Raw genomic sequence first — 18,014 nt, 5'->3', positions numbered from 1 at the left:
ATCTATTTATTTATTTATTTTGGCTGTGCCAGGTCTTTGCTGTGGCACGTGGGATCTTCATTGTGGCACGTGGGATCTTCATTGTGGCACGTGGGATCTTCATTGTGGCACGTGGGATCTTTCAGTTGCAACAAGTGAACTCTCAGTTGCGGCACGCGGGATCTAGCTCTCCGACCAGGGATCAAACGCAGTCTTACCCGCTGGACCACCAGGGAAGTTCTGTTTTTTCTACCTTCTTGAGGTGGAAACTTAGGCCATTGATTTTAGACCTTTTTTCTTTTCGTCGTATCTGAAGCTATAAGTTTCCCCGTAGGTGCAAGCACACACAGGCCTACAAACACACAGATACGCACACACAAATATACAAACACTGCACAAGTCACAAACCAGCCACACACATGGGCACCCGCTCTGTCACACACACAGGCACAGAGGCACAAAGATGAGGCCAGAGGTCCAAGCTGGTTGGGCAGGGCCGTGCTGCCTCTGAAGTTCCCAGGGCCTGTCCCAGCTCTGGGGGCCTCAGGCATCCCTTGGCGTTAGATGCCGCCACCTCCGCGTCCTCACAGGGTCGTCCCGCTGTGCGTGTCTGAGGCTTGATCTTCTCCTCTTCTGAGGACACCAGTCCTGTGAGATCAGGACCCACCCTGAGGACCTCATCTTAACTTGATCATCTGCAAAGACCCCACCTTCAAGTAAAATCAGCCACAGCTCCTGGGGTTAGGACTTCACCATCTTTCGGGGACACAGTTCAGCCTCACCTGTGGGTCTTTGCTTACGTGCTGGCTGTGATGCTGTGTCTTCGTTCTCTTTTGACCCAAAGCTTAGCTGAGTCTTGGCCCTTGGAGGCTTTTTGAGTGTCCCCGGGTGCTTTGCCCAGTAGCCACTGTGAGCGCTTAGCTGCTTTGCGCACAGCAAGGAGCCCCGGGGTCGAGTGCACCCCGTCCCACGTGGACGCCATTTCTTCCCAGAGTCCTGGCCCCCTGGCGGGCCCCTTGCCTCTGGGTGCTCAGCACCGAGTCTGTGTGGCCCCCTCCTGCCTGTCCCAAGCGGTGGATGCAGGATGGCGTCCCGGTCTGTTCAGAGCTCAGACGACCTTCAGGACATGTTTTCTGGTCCAGTTTCCTGCCCCCCCAGACCCGCCACTGCCCCAGCGATGTTCCTCAGGCCACGGCAGCAGCACTTGGGCGCCGTGCTCTGGCCACTAGGGGGCGCCAGCGTCACTCGGCGCCTGCAGGGACCCAGGAGCAGGGAGGGCAGGGTCCCGGGTCAGGGCCGCGCGATTTCAGGAAGCCGTGTGGCATTCCGTGGGCCCGGTGGAGACAGGGAAGCGTCAGCAAGGCTGCAGGAGCAGCGTGGGGGTCACCGCGCAGGATCCTGGCCGCCCTCGGCGTGCGGAAAGCACTGGGCGGGGTGGGGCTCCTCTGGGACCCAGGCAGCGGTGGGGCAGCTCCGCGGGGGCCCCGCCCTCCCGCTGCAGGACCGGCGAGGCAGCCGTGTGACAGGGCGGGCATCCTGGGCTGGCGCCCGGTGCTGTTTGTTTACTGAACAAAGATAGTTGCTAGGGGACCGCTGCGTCCTCAGAACAGCTCGGGGCCCTGCTTTGCAGGGGAAGTGAGAAGGCAGACCGGGTTCTTTTTATTATTTACTTGAACCTAAGACGCTCCTGAGATAAAATTACATCGCAAGTGAAAGCTGGCAGCCTGAGGGCGCGCCACCCCGCCTGCAGCACCTTCTCTTCTGGGGGCTCAGTGACGGCCACTGAGCGTGTGAACGACAGCGGGAATGGCCGGGTCGTCTCTGGCAAACCAGACGCGGGCAGGCAGGTGGGCCCACGCGTGTACCTGTGGCAGACGCGTGACGTCTGAGGGGCCGTGGCAGCTTGGCCCACCGCGTCTGGGTCTCGGGATCCCCCGGGCACCTGCAGGTTTAGGGGCTCCGCAGGGCTGCCTGTCAGGCTTGGGTTGGGCCCCCGGGCACCTCCACACTGAGGCTGAGGGTCTGAGCGTGGGCTGCCGTCCCCCCGCTCTCCCTGGCGGCGGTCTCGTGTGGAGCCGAGTGTGGACGTGCAGACAGAACCCATGGGCCACACTGGGCTCCAGCCTCCCAGCTGCCCTCCTGGCCCCCGCCCCCCGGCGTCTGATGGGGACAGTCCTACTCTAGCTCCGCAGAGCAGGGCCGCACCTGGGCCGCAGTGCGACTTCCTGCCACATCTCCTGTCCCGGGCCGTGCCCCCGCCTGTGTCCTGCGCTCAGGACACGCTCCCGTCGCCTCAGCAGCCACACACACAGTGCTGCGTCAGCTGTGCCTCAGGCCTCGGGAAGCGGGCGTAGGGGCACCAGCGAGCCCGGACCATGCTGGCATCTCCAGACGGGACCGTGCAGGCTGGCCGCTGACCACCTGCCCACTGCCCCCACACCCTGCACAGGAGCGTGGCTCAGTCTGCTGGACGGCAGGGGCAGGGAGGTCCAGGCCACAGGAAGGGCGTCCCTGTGTGGCACTGAGGGATCCGGTCAGTCCCGTTCCCTGTGTAGGTCCCCCGGCCTGGCTGGTCCTCGGCGCTCTCGCCCTCACTGTGGTCTCTGCGCCCCCGGCTGGGCCGGGCCTCTGTTGCCCCACGCCTGGCACCCAGGGCCCTGGGTGTGCACTGGAGGCTGGAGGACAAGGGAGACCAAGCAGCTTTGGCCAGACCAGCCCCCCACCGAGGCTCGCCGTGCAGCGGGGGTGCTTGGTCCAGGCAGGAGCGCGCCTGTGAGCACACGCCGCAGAGCCCCAGGGCGGCTCCACTGAGGCTGAGCATTACAGGCAGGGCCAGCAGGCCGTGGACCCCGACGGCGGTGCAGCCTGGGAAGGACCCCAGAAGAGGGGCCTCCTTGCTCAGAGTCTGCACTGCCGGTGGGCCTCCGTACAGGCACCGTAGACCCTGTGCACATGTGGCCTTGCCACGAGACCCTGTGGGTGGGCGGAGAGAGGCATCTCCCCACCACGCCCAGGCCGCCCTCGCAGGAGCTGGACCTGTGAACCCGAACCCTCCCGGCTCAGAACCTTTCTGGGAAGCAGGGCAGGGCTGATGGGGAGGCCAGGCCGACACTTCCTCCCCTCTGTTTGGTTTCCATGGGGACAGTGTGTCAGTCCCTGAAGAGGAGGTGGAGAGGGTGGGATGTGAGGAACTGATTTTACCCTGCGAGCCCTGGAGGGCGTGGGCCTGGGGGTTCCTGGCTGGGGGAGAGAACGAGACAGAGACAGACAGACAGACGGCCCCGGCCCACTCACCACAAAGGCTCCCTGGGGGTATTGGAGCCCTCCCTCCTTCTCCTGGTGGCGCACGTGCTCAGTGTGGCCTCCCTGCCCCAAGGAGCTCCACCACCCGGCTTCGGCCCCAGGCTTGGTGCCCGCAGACGCACACAGGCCTCTCCCGCCGTCCCAGTGAAGCTCTGCTGGGGTTGCGGGGCCACGGCCTCCAGCGGGCCCTGCTCTGTCCCTCAAGGACAAAGGACTCGGGTGGGTTATGCTGGGCACGCCGGTGCCAGAGGGGCCGCTCCCGTTCCCGGCCAGGCACAGGCTCCCGTGGCTGCCTGGGGCCTGGACACCTGGCCGCCCGGAGCAGAGGCCCCTCACGCGTGCCGCGCAGGCCGAGCTGTCCCTTGACTCACCCCAGGTGACCGGCGGGATTTGCCTCTTCCACCTCTTGGTCCACCTGATTGTTCTTTCCATCGATCCGGCCGACGCCAACGTCCGCCTCAAGAAGAACTACTCACGGACGGTGCCGACCTTCGACCGGTCCAAACACGCACATGTCATCCAGAGGCAGTATTGTTACCTGTGCGAGGTCGCCGTGTGAGTGCCCGGCCGTGTGAGGGGCCCCCCGCGCCGTTCCGCGGGGGTGGGCTGGGCTCAGGCGCACCTGGTCCCCAGCAGCCGACGGGCGGCGCCCCTTTTGCAGAGAAGCAGGGGCCCCGACACACAGCCCCCCGCCAGGCCGGGGCAGGAGCGCTGTAGCCTTGGGTCTCACACAGGCCTCTGCCCCCGACCAGATCACAGCCCGGGGCTGCTCAGGGCCCCAGGGGTGTCAGTAGGTGGCCAGGAGGGATCTGACTCAGCCTCCGGGCCTCAGGCCCTGGCGCCTTGTGGCCGCCGTGCCCGCCCGGGCAGGCACCCACCGCGTGGACTTGGCCCTGTAGGCAGACAGGGGCTCTGACAGGCTGCCCCTCCCAACCTTCCTTCCAGGACTGTGAAAGCCAAGCATTGTAGCACCTGCAACAAGTGTGTCTCAGGCTTCGACCATCACTGCAAGTGGCTTAACAACTGCGTGGGGAGCAGGAATTACTGGTGAGGGTTCTCCCCACCCGGGATGTCGGGCCTGGGGCGGCGCTCCCCCCTCCTCCGGGACGTGCCCCCTTAAGGGGCCTCCTAACTGGCCGAGCACCTCAAGGTCCACCTGCCATGGGGATGGGTGAGAGGTGTGGCCCTGCCGTGCAGAGCACAGGGGGGGCCGGAGGTCCCGACGGCGGCTCCGAGCGCGCAGAGCTGGCTGAGAGGCTCTCCTGGCGGGCGCCTCCCCATGTCCACCGGGCAGGGTCGGCAGGACGGGGGGTGGGGGGGCCTGTGCGGGGTTATCCGGGGCGTTGGGGGAGGATCTCAGGGCAGGCGTAAGGGGACTTCAGGTGAACTACAGACACTGTTTAACACTGAAAATGTTAAAGGTATAACAGCGGAAAGGCTAAAGGAAGGCGTTTTAGTGGAACCGTATTCCAGGAATTGCCACCCAGGCTTTATTTGTTCTGACGGGAAGACCGTTCTCCGTGTCTTTTGTGCGCAGAGCGCAGCAGTGATTTGGGTCTAAAACCGAAGCACGCGGCCCTGACGGGTGTGCCTTTCGAAGGCAGTGTGGCCCCGCCCCTCGGCGCTGGCATCAGTACCCCGGCCGCCATGCCCTTGGTGGTGGCTGGGAGGGAGCCGGGTCTGAACCAGGGGGCCCGGGAGGGGCCGGCTTGGACCAGTCGCACCCTGTGTCTGAGCCTCCGTCTCCCTCTTGCGAGCTGGGGTGCTTAGCGTTAGGGTTAGGGCCCTCCTCAGGCCTCCTGTAGGACCGAGTGAGATCTCAGGTGCGTGTTGTGGAGCCGTGGGTCTGTGCGGTCACCCCGAGAGCAGGAGAGAGCAGCCCAAAGGCCGGGAGTCAGAGGGGGAAGGGCCGCGGGACGGTGGCTGGGGCACAGCCTCAGCAGGGGCGACCCCGGGTCGCGCACGCTGCCCTGGGCCCCGGCACGCGTGCCGCCTGGCTCCCGGGCCCGGGCTGTGCAGCCGCCCGAGCAGGCTCTCCTCCCACAGGTACTTCTTCGCCTCCGTGGCCTCAGCTGCGGCCGGACTGCTGTGCATGGTCGCCACGCTGCTGTACATCTTCACCCAGTACTTCATCAACCCCGCCGGGCTGCGCACCGACCCACACTACAGGAGTATGCGCTGCCCTGCGCCCGGGCCGGGCCTCCCCTCCCGCCACCTTCCCTTTGGGGGGCCACGTAGGGCAGCCCGGGGTCGAGCACCTGTCCAGGCTGAGTTGTGGGGTGAAGACCCTTGAGCTGGAATTCGGTCTTCACTGGCCGGCACACGACCCTTCGCTGTTTTTCTTCACTTAATTGTTGGAAGCTGCATGGCTGTGGTGTCAGGTCCCCTTGGGTCACAGAGGACTGTATCCTGGAAATGCCCCAGGTGGTGGCTCTGACCTTCCAGCTCTAGTTAGAGTGGGGAGGGCCCAGCGGGGCAGCGCAGTGGACGCTGGGGTCAGGCTCTGTGACCTGGGCACCTAGTTACCCTCTCCCAGCCTTACCTTTCAGATCCATAAAGTGGGTCGTGATACCCACCGCAGTCAGGAGGGCCTGCAAGGGTACTTAGCTCAGGCAGAGCTCACCTGGGCAAGGAGGAAGGGCTCACCTGGGCAGGGAGGGGCTCACCTGGGCAGGGAGGGGCTCACCTGGGCGGGAGAGGTGCTCACCTGGGCAGGGAGGGGCTCACCTGGGTGGGGGAGGTGCTCACCTGGGCGGGGGAGGGGCTCACCTGGGCGGGGGAGGGGCTCACCTGGGCAGGGGAGGGGCTCACCTGGGCAGGGGAGGTGCTCACCTGGGCGGGGGAGGGGCTCACCTGGGCAGGGAAGGGCTCACCTGGGCAGGGAGGGGCTCACCTGGGCAGGGAGTCACTCCCTCAGGCTAGTGTTCCCTCCCCCACTGCCAAGCTCTGTCACCAGGTACTCACCTGATGAGAGGTGCTACCTTGTCCGCAGGAGCTGGACGCGTGTGCCTCTCCCCCTCTCCACAGGTATCTCCGACCAGAACACGTGGCTCCTGCTCCTTCCGCTTTTCCCCGTGAGGACGAGCACGCCGGTCTTCCTGGGCATCGGGGCGCTGACGCTGCTGCTTGAGCTCGTCAGCCTGCTGCTGCTCGGTCACCTGCTCCTTTTACACCTCTACTTGAGTGCGTTCCCCCCGTGTTGGCCAGCCTCTGCCCTGTGTTCACGTGGGTCCCCGGGCAGGCAGCCTCCGCCAGAAACAAGCTCAGAGCACAAAGGACAAGGGACAGGAAGAGAAGAAACACCCCACGAGGGGCAGAGGGCTGAGTCCTATTCCAAGGCCTGCAGAAAAGATAAAGGAGGTTCAAAAAGTGGTCAGTTAAGGTGTTCAGAGATAGAAAGGAATAGAATCTATGAGGCAGGAACAGGACACTGTGGGAAAGAACAGGGAGATTTAGAAAAGCAAAAACCAGAAATCCTAACGATGAAGAGCATCGAACTCGGCGATGGGGTCTCCACTCACCAAACTCGCTTGAGGGAGAACCGGTGGTTTTCTCGTGTCCACACGGCAGCTGCCCGGGGCAGGCTCCATCTGCCTTTGAAATGAGGGGAGGAGGCCTGTCCTGCACCCTGTGAAGCCTTTGTTTGGAAGTCACAAGCATCACCAGCCTCTGCGGCCCCGAAGGGAAGGCGAGGGGCAAGCCCCAGAGGGCTCCCCCAGCTCCTGCGTGCACGGCGGGGCCCGCAGGGCCCTGGGCTCGGAGCCGGGGTGCGTGTCGGGGGCCGCTGCGTCTGTCCAGGCGGAGCGCGCCCAAGCGCTGCTCTGTGCGCTTCTGCAGCTGTTGGGGATGCGGTGAGTCCGCAGGAGTGAGGAGGGGCCTGGAGAAGTCAAGCCCACAGGACTTGGTGGCCGGCTAGACATGTAAGGACAGGAGTGTCCAGGGGCTAGTGATGCCACCGTCACCGAGGATGAGGACACACAGGAGGCCTGTACAGGGGGAGACATGCTGGACTCAGGACCGAGTGGGTTTATTTTAGGGTCTTTGAACCTCCAAGAATGGATTTCCAGGAAAACGTTGGGATTTAGCTATTGTTAGTTACAGTAAAAGTACCCCAGAACGTATCTACTTAACACTCTTGCGACCTCTCAGTTTCTGCGGGGTCAGACTCAGCGCAGTGGCGAGTCAGCATTCAGTCCAGGCTCAGCGCAGTGGCGAGCGCTCAGCATGCGATCGAGTGAAACCCTCAGGCTGGAGGCTCAAGGGAGAGCCGGGCGCCGCAAGTGGGAGAGAAAGCGCCGTGGAAGGTGCTGAGGAAGAGGATCCTCCGGCTGCCCGAGCCGGCGGGTGGGCACTGCAAGGCGGTGGACACAGGTGGACCTTCCCCAGTGCGCTGGGCTCCGGCCGCCGCTCCCAGGCCGCGGGGTGCGTGGGGCTCTGCGTCCGTGTCCCCTCCTCCGCTTCATCACTGCGGTCCGATCACCACACCTCACGCCAAGTGCAGTCAGAAGAGGGAGGGCGCCGGAGGCATGCAGGGCATCTCACAGTCTGGATTTGGTGGTGGTTGTGCAAACCCACACAGAAGAATGAATATTTTCATGAGAATACAAACAGGGTCAAGTTTACATCCTCAAAGCGTGACACCGGCTCTGAGGGAACGTGTGCAGTTAATCAAGAAAGATAAGGCAAACGAAGCAGAAGCCCTCGTAGGAGCCCCCAGGGAGGGGGCGGGGAAGGCGTCCTGAGCCTCGGGCCCCCGCGGGGCAGCAGCCGAGCGGGCCTCGTGGGGCCTCGTGGGCCCTCGTGGGGCCTCGTGGGGCCTCGTGGGCCCTCATGGCACCTCGTGGGCCCTTGCGGGGGCCTCGTGAGGCCTCGTGGGCCCTTGTGGGGCCTCGTGGGGCCTCGTGGGCCCTAGTGGGCCCTTGTGGGGCCTTGTGGGGCCTTGTAAGGGGCAGGCGGCCCTCCGTCTGCTCCTCGAGCGGCAAATAGGCCTCTGTGGGTGGCCCTTTTCGCTTTTCAGAAATGATGGTCAACCCTCTGTTCTCCCGTTTGTTAGTTTTCAGGGAACGTTTGGCCCCTCCGCGAAAACACACGAGTGAAGCGGGCACAGAGCATGCTTTCGTTAATAGTGCTTTTCTATTGACAAACATGTTTGAGAGTTTCTTCTAACAACCTGGGGTCCTTCCGCCACGTGTGAGAGCTGGTGTCTCACCTTAATTAAAACGGAGCTGGGCTCAGCACTCCCCCGTCCACCTTGGCTTTACGGGCCTGTGAGGGACGCAGGGCCATGGCTCCCCTGCCCGGGACAGGGCTGGTGGGCCACTGCTGGCCGCGGCCCAAGGCCAGCCGGGCTTGGAGTGGCCTGGGAACCAGCCCCCAACGCCCTGGACCACGGAGGGCGGGCCACTCTGCAGCTGATGGAGGGTGACTCTGCCCCTTGCCTCCTTCCTCCTTTCTAGGGGCCAAGAAGTTGAGCACATTTGAGTACATAATGCAAAACAACAAACTGCAGCGCTCGAAGCCCCCGGCAGTGAAGAGAGATGTGACCCCACCAAGAAAAGGGTTGTTACAGGTACTGGACGTCCCTCTGCTTCACCATCCAGGTTGATGCAGGGCTGGGGCAAGACCCAAGGTCACCTTGCAGCTAGGACCACTTAGCCACAGTCCTTCGCTTCTGTGCTGGCATGTGTGGGGGGCTGTATGTGCATGTGAGTGAGTTTGGCATGTAGTGTGCGTGTGTGTGTTGTATCATTTCCGAACTCACTCTCCACAAGTGAGGCGACTCCTTTCAGGCCGCCCGTTTCTGCAGCTGCTGCTCATCAAAGTCAACATTCACTCTTCAAAGGACACCATTAAGAAAATGAAAATATAAGCCACAGACACAAATAATTATTTGCAAATCATATACATGTACCCAGAAAATGTATAGAACTTTCAAAACTCAATTATAAGAAAATCGACCCAGATTTTTAAATGGGCAAAAGATTTGAACACACTGCACCAAAGGGGATCTATGGGTGGCAGATGAAAGAGAGTCCACATAATTCATCGTTAAGGAAACACAAAACCACAGTGAGACATCACACGTGTCCATTAGAGTGGCCGTAATCAGAGAGCCCAGCCGCAGGTGTCGGCGAGGCTGTAGGTGGCGAGCTCACACACTGCTGGTGGGGATGTGAAACTACAGCACTTTGTGAAGAGGTTTGGCATTTTCTTAAAAAGTGAAATACATACGTCTCAGTGACCCAGTCACCCCACTCCCTGTCTCTTGCCAAAGAGAAGTGGAAACGCGCACACATGTGTAAGGGTGCGGGGAAGGGTGCCCCCCTCCCCTCCTGTGAGGTCCCTTCCCAGGACCCAGGAGACTCTGAGGTACCACTGCTCCAAATCGACTGAAAGTGTCAACAACTTGCTTTCATTTTATGACTTTCCTCTATGTCCCGCAACAGCTGGATAACTACCTGAGATCACCTGCGCAGGGGTAAGTCGTCGTCTGCCTAGAGCAGCTGTATTCTCCTCTTAAGGGCTTGCTTTAAAATGTCTTTCTTAGCCCAAGGAACGTCCTCCATATGCTTTCCTAATATTTTCGTGGTTTTTACTGGCTTTCTTTACACTTGGGTTTGAAACCATCTTCTATTTATTTTTGTATTTACTGAAATAGCCAAGGTACTTTATTACAGCATAGCTGTTGGTTGCCACCTCATTAATGAAATGGTCCACTTTTCCTCATCAAATCGAAAGGCCGTTTTCCTGATACCCCAAGCTTCTGCAGACTCTGGGCTTGTCTGCTTCTGGACACCAGTCTGTCCCTCTGCTGAGTGTACTCAGGACACTGTGCTGTTTTAACGATAGGACTTCATTTAGCTGCCTTTTGATATCTAGTAGGTGAATGCCTCTCTTAAGATTTTTGTTTTTCATTATTTTGACAATTCTTTCCTGTATTTATTTTCCCATATAAACTTGAAGATCATTTGTGCAGTTCCAAGAAACCTGGAGTTTGAACTGGAGTTACGTTAGGTGTGCACTTTACGTGGGTGGGACAAAGGCTGCCTCCCCACCCTCACAGCTCAGCGTCTGTGTGGGGAACAAACCAGGAAGCCAGTCTGCGGGTGGGGAGGTGGGCTGGTAGTGCCGGGCACACCCTAGTAGGCTCCTTCTTCCCGGAAACCTGCAGGGGAAGCTCCAGTGTCCCTGGCAGGGAAGACTGGCCCCGGGGTCCTGGAGGGCTTCACGTCTCCCTTGCCGCAGCTCAACTGGCAGAGAGACTCAGAAAAGGAGAAGTGCACCATTAGTCAATTCCCCCAAAGCTGAGAATTGCTGCAGATTTTTCTTAGTTTAATAATCAGGGCATCATAGTTTAGTGTGAAGAACATTCCTTTGCAAATAGCCCACTATTTTTTTTCTTCTGAATTTATTAGAAACCTGATTGGCACTAGTATTGTGAAAATCTAAGTCATTTTGAATTTCACTTTCAAGTGTCTATGGTCCTTTAAATAAAATCTAAGAATATTTTTTCTTTTATTGCTTTCTGGCAAGAATGGTAGAAACCTAACTGGAATCAGCATGGTAAGCTTAACTCTAAAACCAAACCTAAACAAGACAAAAGCCTAGTTTTTTTTCAGATTGCCTTATCAATGCATATTCATTATAGAAAATTTGGAAACTGCAAAACTTCCCAGTGTAAATACGAACATCCCTTCTTGCCCCCTCCGCCAAGCGCCACTGTTGGCATTTGATTAGCATCTTTTAGGTTCTTCCTTTTAAATATTTTTTGTGTGCATTATATACATGACGGGTTTTTTTTTTTTTTTTTTTTTTAATGATGGGTTCGCGGACCTCTCACTGTTGTGGCCTCTCCCGTTGCGGAGCACAGGCTCCGGACGCGCAGGCTCAGCGGCCATGGCTCACGGGCCCAGCCGCTCCGCGGCACGTGGGAGCTTCCCGGACCGGGGCACGAACCCGTGTCCCCTGCATCGGCAGGTGGACTCTCAACCACTGCGCCACCAGGGAAGCCCATGATGGGTTTTTTTCTAAAATTATAATCATATTGTAGAACTCTTTAGAAGTCTTTTTTAAAAACTCCATATATTGTGAACATTGTTAACAGAAGAAATGATGATTTTTATGAATGTAAATCATGCCATCTTTGGAATGTACCGTCTTCCTCATTTTTGGAATACTATTCTTTATTTTCAATCTAATCTTTACTTCTGCATCCCTTTATTGAAAGGGTTGATTGTGCGAGAAGTGTGATACAACAAAATACAAGTTTACAAGCCCTCCAGACCCAATGGGCAATAAAACACCAATGACCTTTTTTTGCTGCAGAAATGTTCCTGGGGTGACCTGGGAGTCAACCTAACAGTTGACGAGTAGACACAGCCCGATTTGGGGGAAAGTTTGCTGGAGTAGGTCCTAGAAACCCGGAAATATGTTTAAATCACAAGACACTGAAGTGTCTCACAGGCGTGTTTTGGTGGAAAACACTGTGGGACTTTGTAAAGTGTGTCTCTAGTAGCAGTTACCAGACCAGTTTACTGGGAGTGCTTCTTCTCTTCTGGACTGTTTGCCTGCCGTGGAACAGTAAATAGAATGGATTATAGCGATAGAAATTGCCCAGCTAGGATGAACATACAAGTGGGGGCAGGACCACACACAGGCAGACACTTCCTGTCTGATTTTAGAGGCGTGGCCTGTGCCAGTTCCCATTGCTACACAGCAAATCCCCACAGACTTAGTGGCAAAGACGACGCGTGAACTCTCGGTTCCTGCAGTCACACGCCTGCAGGCGCATCGGGCTCTGCTTGGCATTTCACACGGAGCCGCCAGGGCTCCTGGGGCAGCGTCCTCTGCAGACGGTGGGTCTGGAATGTTGACAGAGCCCGTCCCGTCCTCACGCTCCATCTCTAAGTCGGTAGCGGAGGGCCGAGTCCTCCTCGTGCTTCAAACCTCCCCGACTTCCCTCTTCCATGTTCCTCAGTTTGTGGAGGTCCGTGTGATGACACTGACCTACCTGGGCATCAAAGACAAGCCTCCCTATTCGTTCCCTGGAGCCTCTGCGGGAAAGTACCGCAGAGTGGCAATGTTGTGGCCTGGAAGCGCGTCACTGTGCGCTAGTAAAGAGCTCCTGCACCGCTGCTGCTCACAAACTGGCAAGTGTAGCTGTCCGGGGGGCTCAGTGGGGCGAAGCCCGCCTTCCTGGCATCCCACCGGCAAGCAGTCATGCTCCTTTACACGCACCGCCCCTGCAGGCTGTTTTACATCGAGCGTTCCCACGGCCTCCCAGGGCTGCTGCTCTAAGGAGGAAACGGCAGCATTGACGCTGGTGTGAGGCTTTGCAGCCTTACCCGCCCGCATGCGCTCCTGCCCCCAGCCAGCTCCCTCCTCGCTGACCTCCGTCTTCCCTCCCCCTGCCCCATCCTAGCAGCAAGAAGCCCAAAGAGTTCCTGCCAACTTCCATGCACCTGAGTCTGTGCTCCGCCACCGTAAAGCCAGAGGACACGTCGTCATCAACGGTAAGCCCACGGCCACCAGCGTGAGACTCACCACGGGGGTCAGAGCCGAAGGTGGGTCTAAGGCCCTCCAAGAATGAGGGCAGAGCAGTATTTGGAATTGCTTGTTTGATGAATTGAAGCATTGGTGTGGTTCCCAGGGGTGCCCCTCACATGGGAACAAAGGTAGGTGAGGAATAGAAGAGAAAGTGGGGGACAGACTAACTGTGGGGCTCGTATTGTGTGTGTGTGAGTCTGTGTGTGTAGTGCATGTGTGATGTGTGTGATGTGTGTGTGTATGATGTGTGTGTGTGATGTGTGAGTGTGATGTGTGTGTTGTGTGTGTATGATGTGTGTGTGTGATGTGTGAGTATGATGCACGTGTGATGTGTGTGATGTTTGTGTTATGTGTGTGTATGATGTGTGTGTGTGATGTGTGTGATGTGTGAGTGTGATGTGTGTGATGTGTGAGTGTGATGTGTGTGTGTGATGTGTGAGTGTGATGTGTGTGTGTGAGTGTGATGTGTGTGTGTGTGTGAGTGTGATGTGTGTGTGATGTGTATGATGTGTGAGTGTGATGTGTTTGGGTTGTGTGTGTGTGATGCGTGTGGCGTGTGTGTGATGTGTGAGCGTGCTGTATCATTTCCATAACTTCACAGGATCGAGCCTGCAGGGCTGGCTCATTGTAGGCCCTCCCAGAGGTCGGATGCTCTGGGGGTGTCTGGTGGGCTACTTGTGAGCAGGCATTGCTACTCTGCCAGTTTCTGAAGGTTGCTGGTGACTTTATTTTCTCTGTGGAGGAGCTTCATCTCACCACAAACTCTGAAGGGCGTCAGAGAAGGGGGATCCTTGTAATAATTTAGAAATAGCACGAGGGTCAGCACCCACCTTTAGCAGCAGTGAGGTTGTCATCAGTCCTTTTCGTTGCTTGCACTTGCGCTAGCGACTTCTGTAGAAGTTCGGAAGCACGTTTCGTGGAAACTGTCATCCTGCCCACCTCCCCAGACTCAACCACCAAAGGTGAACTTCACTGCAAGCCAGGAGCAGGCGTCCGTGGGTTTTTCTTTGCTGTCATTGAAGCCAGGGTGACCCTATGTTCCAGTTTGCCTGTGACAGTCCCATTTGACACCTGCTGCCAGTCCTGACCATGTGGTCACCACTCTGACGGACACTTGTCATTGATCATTATGTTAAATCTCACTAAGAGTCTCCTGGACACATTATTATATCCATTTGGTGGCCAACAGGAGAGAACGAGGCCAAGCTCAACTCCTAAGAGCAGGCAGATCTTCTAAGACTCTGAGATTTGAAACCTTTCTCTCTCCTGCACTGGAGAACACATTATCTTTGGCATTTAAGAACATGAAATACCAAATTACCAATGCACAGGTGACTTTCTAATGCAAAAATATAACATTATGAGTTTGGGTCTCTTACACTTTTCCATACTTAATTGTAAGTGTTCTAAGGTTGAAATATGCTTTATTATTTAAGAAAGGGATTTACCATTCTACTTAGTTGGTACAAATTACCAAAACCGATTCAAGAAGAAATGGAACATTCAGATGGTCATATAACAAGTAAAGACACTGAACTAGGCGGCTTCCCTGGTGGCGCAATGGTTGAGAGTCTGCCTGCCAATGCAGGGGAAATGGGTTCAAGCCCTGGTCCGGGAAGATCCCACATGCCGTGGAGCAACTAGGCCCGTGAGCCACAACTACTGAGCCTGCGCATCTGGAGCCTGTGCTCTGCAACAAGAGAGGCCACGACAGTGAGAGGCCCGCGCACCGCGATGAAGAGTGGCCCCCGCTTGCCACAACTAGAGAAAGCCCTTGCACAGAAACGAAGACCCAACACAGCCAAAAATAAAAATAAATAAATTAAGAGAAGGCTCAACATTTAAAAAAAAAGAAAAAAGAAAGAAAGAAAAAAAAGACACTGAGCTAGTAATTTTAAATTCTCCACAAAGAAAATCCTAGGCCCTAATGGCCTCATTGGTGAATTCTGTTATTTTAAGGGGGAAAAAAACCCAAATCAATTATGCACAGACTTTCGGAAAATAGAGGAGGAAGAAATGCTTCCCAACTCATTTCTGTGAGGCTAGTACATAATGTCATCAAAACAGAGCATCATAAAAAAGAGTATCATGAGCCAACATCACTGAACACAGGAGCAAAGATCATTAACAAAATATTAGCAAACCAAACGCAGCCACACATACAGAACTGTGACTAAGTGAGGTTTAGTCCAGGAATGCAAGGTTGGTTTAACATCTGAAATCGTATTAATGGAGTAAACATATTAGTAAAATAAAATACAATAAACATACAAGCACATCAATCAATCAGAAAAAGCATTTGCTAGTAACACATCCAGTTATGATAAAACAATTTGCCAACCTAGGGGAGAAAACACCCTAAATCTGATAAAGAACACTGGTGAAACTTACAACTAATTCATACTTAATATACTGAAGGCTTTCCCCTTAAGATTGGGACCAAGACAAGAATGTCCATTCCAAACTTCTATTTGACATCTTACTGAAGTTCCAGCCAGTGCAGTAAAACAAGAAATATAAGTTAAAGGCGTATAGATTTGAAAATGAAACGGTGTTTATTTGCCGGAAACATGATGTTAACTAATCTGCAGAAACGCTAGTAGGAATAATAAGATAGCTTAGCAAGGTGGTAGGCTATAAAATCAGTGTTAAAAACTGAATTCCATTTCCGTGTACTAGCAGTGAAAATTCTGAAAAAGGTCTTAAGAAAACTATTCCATTCACGGTAGAATCAAAAACTAATAAAATAACAAAACAAGCACAAAAATCTGTATATGTGAAGCTACAAACTATTGCTGAGAGAAATTAGACACAATCCAAATAAATGGAAAGATTTACAATATTTATGGATTGGAACACTCAATATTGTCATGATAGAAACTTTCCCCCCAATTGATCTACAAACATACATGATCCCCATTGAATTCCCAGCAAGATTTTTTCTTTAAGGAAATAGCACGCTGTATGTGGAAATTCGGAGGACTTAGAGTGGCCAAAATCATTTAGAAAAAGAAGAACCAAATTGGAGGATTTAGACGATCTGACTTCAAATTTCACTACAAAGCTACTGTATGGTTGCCAGCATAAGGGTAGACATAGAGATCAATGAAACAGAATAGAAACTCCAGAAATAAAACCTTTACATTTATGGTAAATGGATTTTAAGCAAACGTGCCAAGGCAATTCAATGGGGAGAAATGTGTTTTCAGTAAATGATACTGGAACAGTTGGATAACCACAAGGGAAAAAAAAAAAAAAAAGAACTTAATGTCCTACTTCACAGCATACAAAAAAATAACTGAAAATCAATCTTGGACCTAAATTTCAGGGCTAAACTACACTTTAGGAAGCAAACAGAATAAAATCTTTGTGATCTTGAGTTAGGCAAAGTTTTCTTTAATATGACACCAAAGCACTATTAAAGAAAAATATGAAAAATTGGACATCATCAAAATTTAAAATATTTGCCCTTCAGAAGTCTCTACTACAAAAATAAAGATCTAAGCCACAGACTGGAATAAATACTTCCAAACCATATACTTGTATCCAGAATATATAAAGAATTTTCCAAACTCAATTATAAGAAAAATGACCCAGTTTTTTAAATGGGCAAAAGACTTGAACACACCGCCCAAAAGAAGATATATGGGTGGCAAATATGCACATGAAAAGATGGTCAACATCGTTAGGCATTAGGGGAATGAAAATTAAAATAAGACCCCACTACACATGCATCAGAGTGGCTAAAATTAAAAAGGCTGACAATACCAAGTGTTGGTGAACCTGTAGAGGAGTTGGATGTCTTAATACATGGGAATTTAAAGTGACACCACTTTGGAAAGTAGTTTGGAAGTTTCTTTAAAACTTAAATATATTCTTATCATTTGACCCAGCAGTCCCATTCCTGACTAGGAGAAATGAAGCCACCTCTGTACATGTAACATGGGTTGGGAGGAAAGATACTATCCCACCAATGAGATCCTTTCCCAGGCCTCAGAAGCCCCTGAGACACCATTGCTTGAAATCAACTCTGACAGACTTGAATTTTCTGAACAAGTAACCTCAACATCGACAATTTCTTCCTTCACAATTTTATTGATTTTTATTTATTCTCACAGCAACCAGTTGCCAGCCTGAGTTCATCTGTACAGAGGTAGGTTAGATGCTTACTAGACTTGTTGTATCTATCTGAAAAATAGCTGTATTCTCTTCTTAACTCAAATTACTTTGAAAAATAACTCATCTGTGATGGAATATTTTTAAATAATGTGTAACACAATGTAAACTAAAATTGTTTCACTTAAGATTACTAACAATTATAGCCATTCACGCATCTCATTTTTACTTATCTTACTTGCAAAAACTACAATAATTCTTCTCGCCCTTCTTTACAACTAACATCTGAACTAATACACAAAAATAAGGCAAGTCTCTTTATTTTCTGTGCCAGCTGGAGCACATGGGCTCCGTTGAGTCTGAATGTCCTTTTGACAGCCTCTCCTAACATTAGGTTTCAATTAAGCTCCCAAAAGTCAGGCTGACTCATGTTGAGTCGGTGTTGAGTCAGTTAGATGCTAAGGTAGGTGACACTCTGCCCCAGGAGCACTGCACACACGCACATGACATTTTCACCTCAAAATCACAAAAGCAGAACATGGCCCATTATACAGGTCATCACCCAGGGTAAGAACACACTTTAAGAGTACACTCTGTCTCCGTGATGAAATTGTATGCAGCCATGAAAAGTCGTCTTCTCACAGAAGGTGGAGAAACGGGGAATTTACTTGCAGTGTTATGGTGGGTGTTTTCACTTACTACGGCTGCCACAGCAAAGTACCACAGAACAAGCGGCTTAAGAATTAGAAGCATGTCTCGCCGTTCTGGAGGCTGGAAGTCTGAAATCAAGTATTGGCAGGGTGGGCTGGGATCTGAGGGTGGTGGGGTCTGTTCCAGGCCTGGCTCCTTGGCTTTAGGTGGTGATCTTCTCCCTGTGTCTCTTCACATCATCTTCCCTCTGTGCCTGTCTCTGTGCACAAATGTCCCCTTTCTACAAGGCCACCACGGGTATTGGATTAGTACCCACCCTAATCCAAAATTTTTTATTTTATTTTATAATTTATTTTTGGCTGCGTTGGGTCTTTGTTGCCACGCACTGGCTTTCTCTAGTTGTGGTGAGCGGGGGCTAC

The 18,014-nt window shown here is 53.9% G+C and overlaps 1 protein-coding gene across 3 annotated transcripts; it reads left to right on the top strand.

Moving 5' to 3' along the window:
* The first annotated feature begins 340 nt into the window (after nucleotides 1–340).
* Nucleotides 341–17,736, top strand: LOC113630230 (putative palmitoyltransferase ZDHHC11). Of its 3 annotated transcripts, XM_027125419.1 has the most exons (8): nucleotides 341–3,837; nucleotides 4,228–4,329; nucleotides 5,329–5,453; nucleotides 6,310–6,465; nucleotides 8,739–8,851; nucleotides 9,729–9,760; nucleotides 12,704–12,794; nucleotides 16,947–17,736. In XM_027125419.1, the coding sequence occupies exons 1-8, from the start codon at nucleotides 3,509–3,511 to the stop codon at nucleotides 16,983–16,985; spliced, it is 987 nt and encodes a 328-aa protein (XP_026981220.1). In that variant the 5' UTR covers nucleotides 341–3,508; the 3' UTR covers nucleotides 16,986–17,736. The 3 variants fall into 3 exon arrangements, 2 of the variants coding, with proteins under 2 accessions (XP_026981220.1, XP_026981219.1); XR_003436860.1 differs by lacking the exons at nucleotides 9,729–9,760; nucleotides 12,704–12,794; nucleotides 16,947–17,736 and having other exon boundaries at nucleotides 6,310–7,704; nucleotides 8,739–8,830; XM_027125418.1 differs by lacking the exons at nucleotides 8,739–8,851; nucleotides 9,729–9,760; nucleotides 12,704–12,794; nucleotides 16,947–17,736 and having other exon boundaries at nucleotides 6,310–8,048.
* The last annotated feature ends 278 nt before the right edge of the window (nucleotides 17,737–18,014 follow it).

The sequence above is a fragment of the Aethalodelphis obliquidens genome, unplaced genomic scaffold, assembly GCF_003676395.1.
Source record: "Aethalodelphis obliquidens isolate GAN/ISIS:26980383/991018 unplaced genomic scaffold, ASM367639v1 scaffold29, whole genome shotgun sequence".
NCBI lineage: Eukaryota > Metazoa > Chordata > Mammalia > Artiodactyla > Delphinidae > Aethalodelphis > Aethalodelphis obliquidens.
This window is presented reverse-complemented; position numbering and strand designations above follow the sequence as displayed.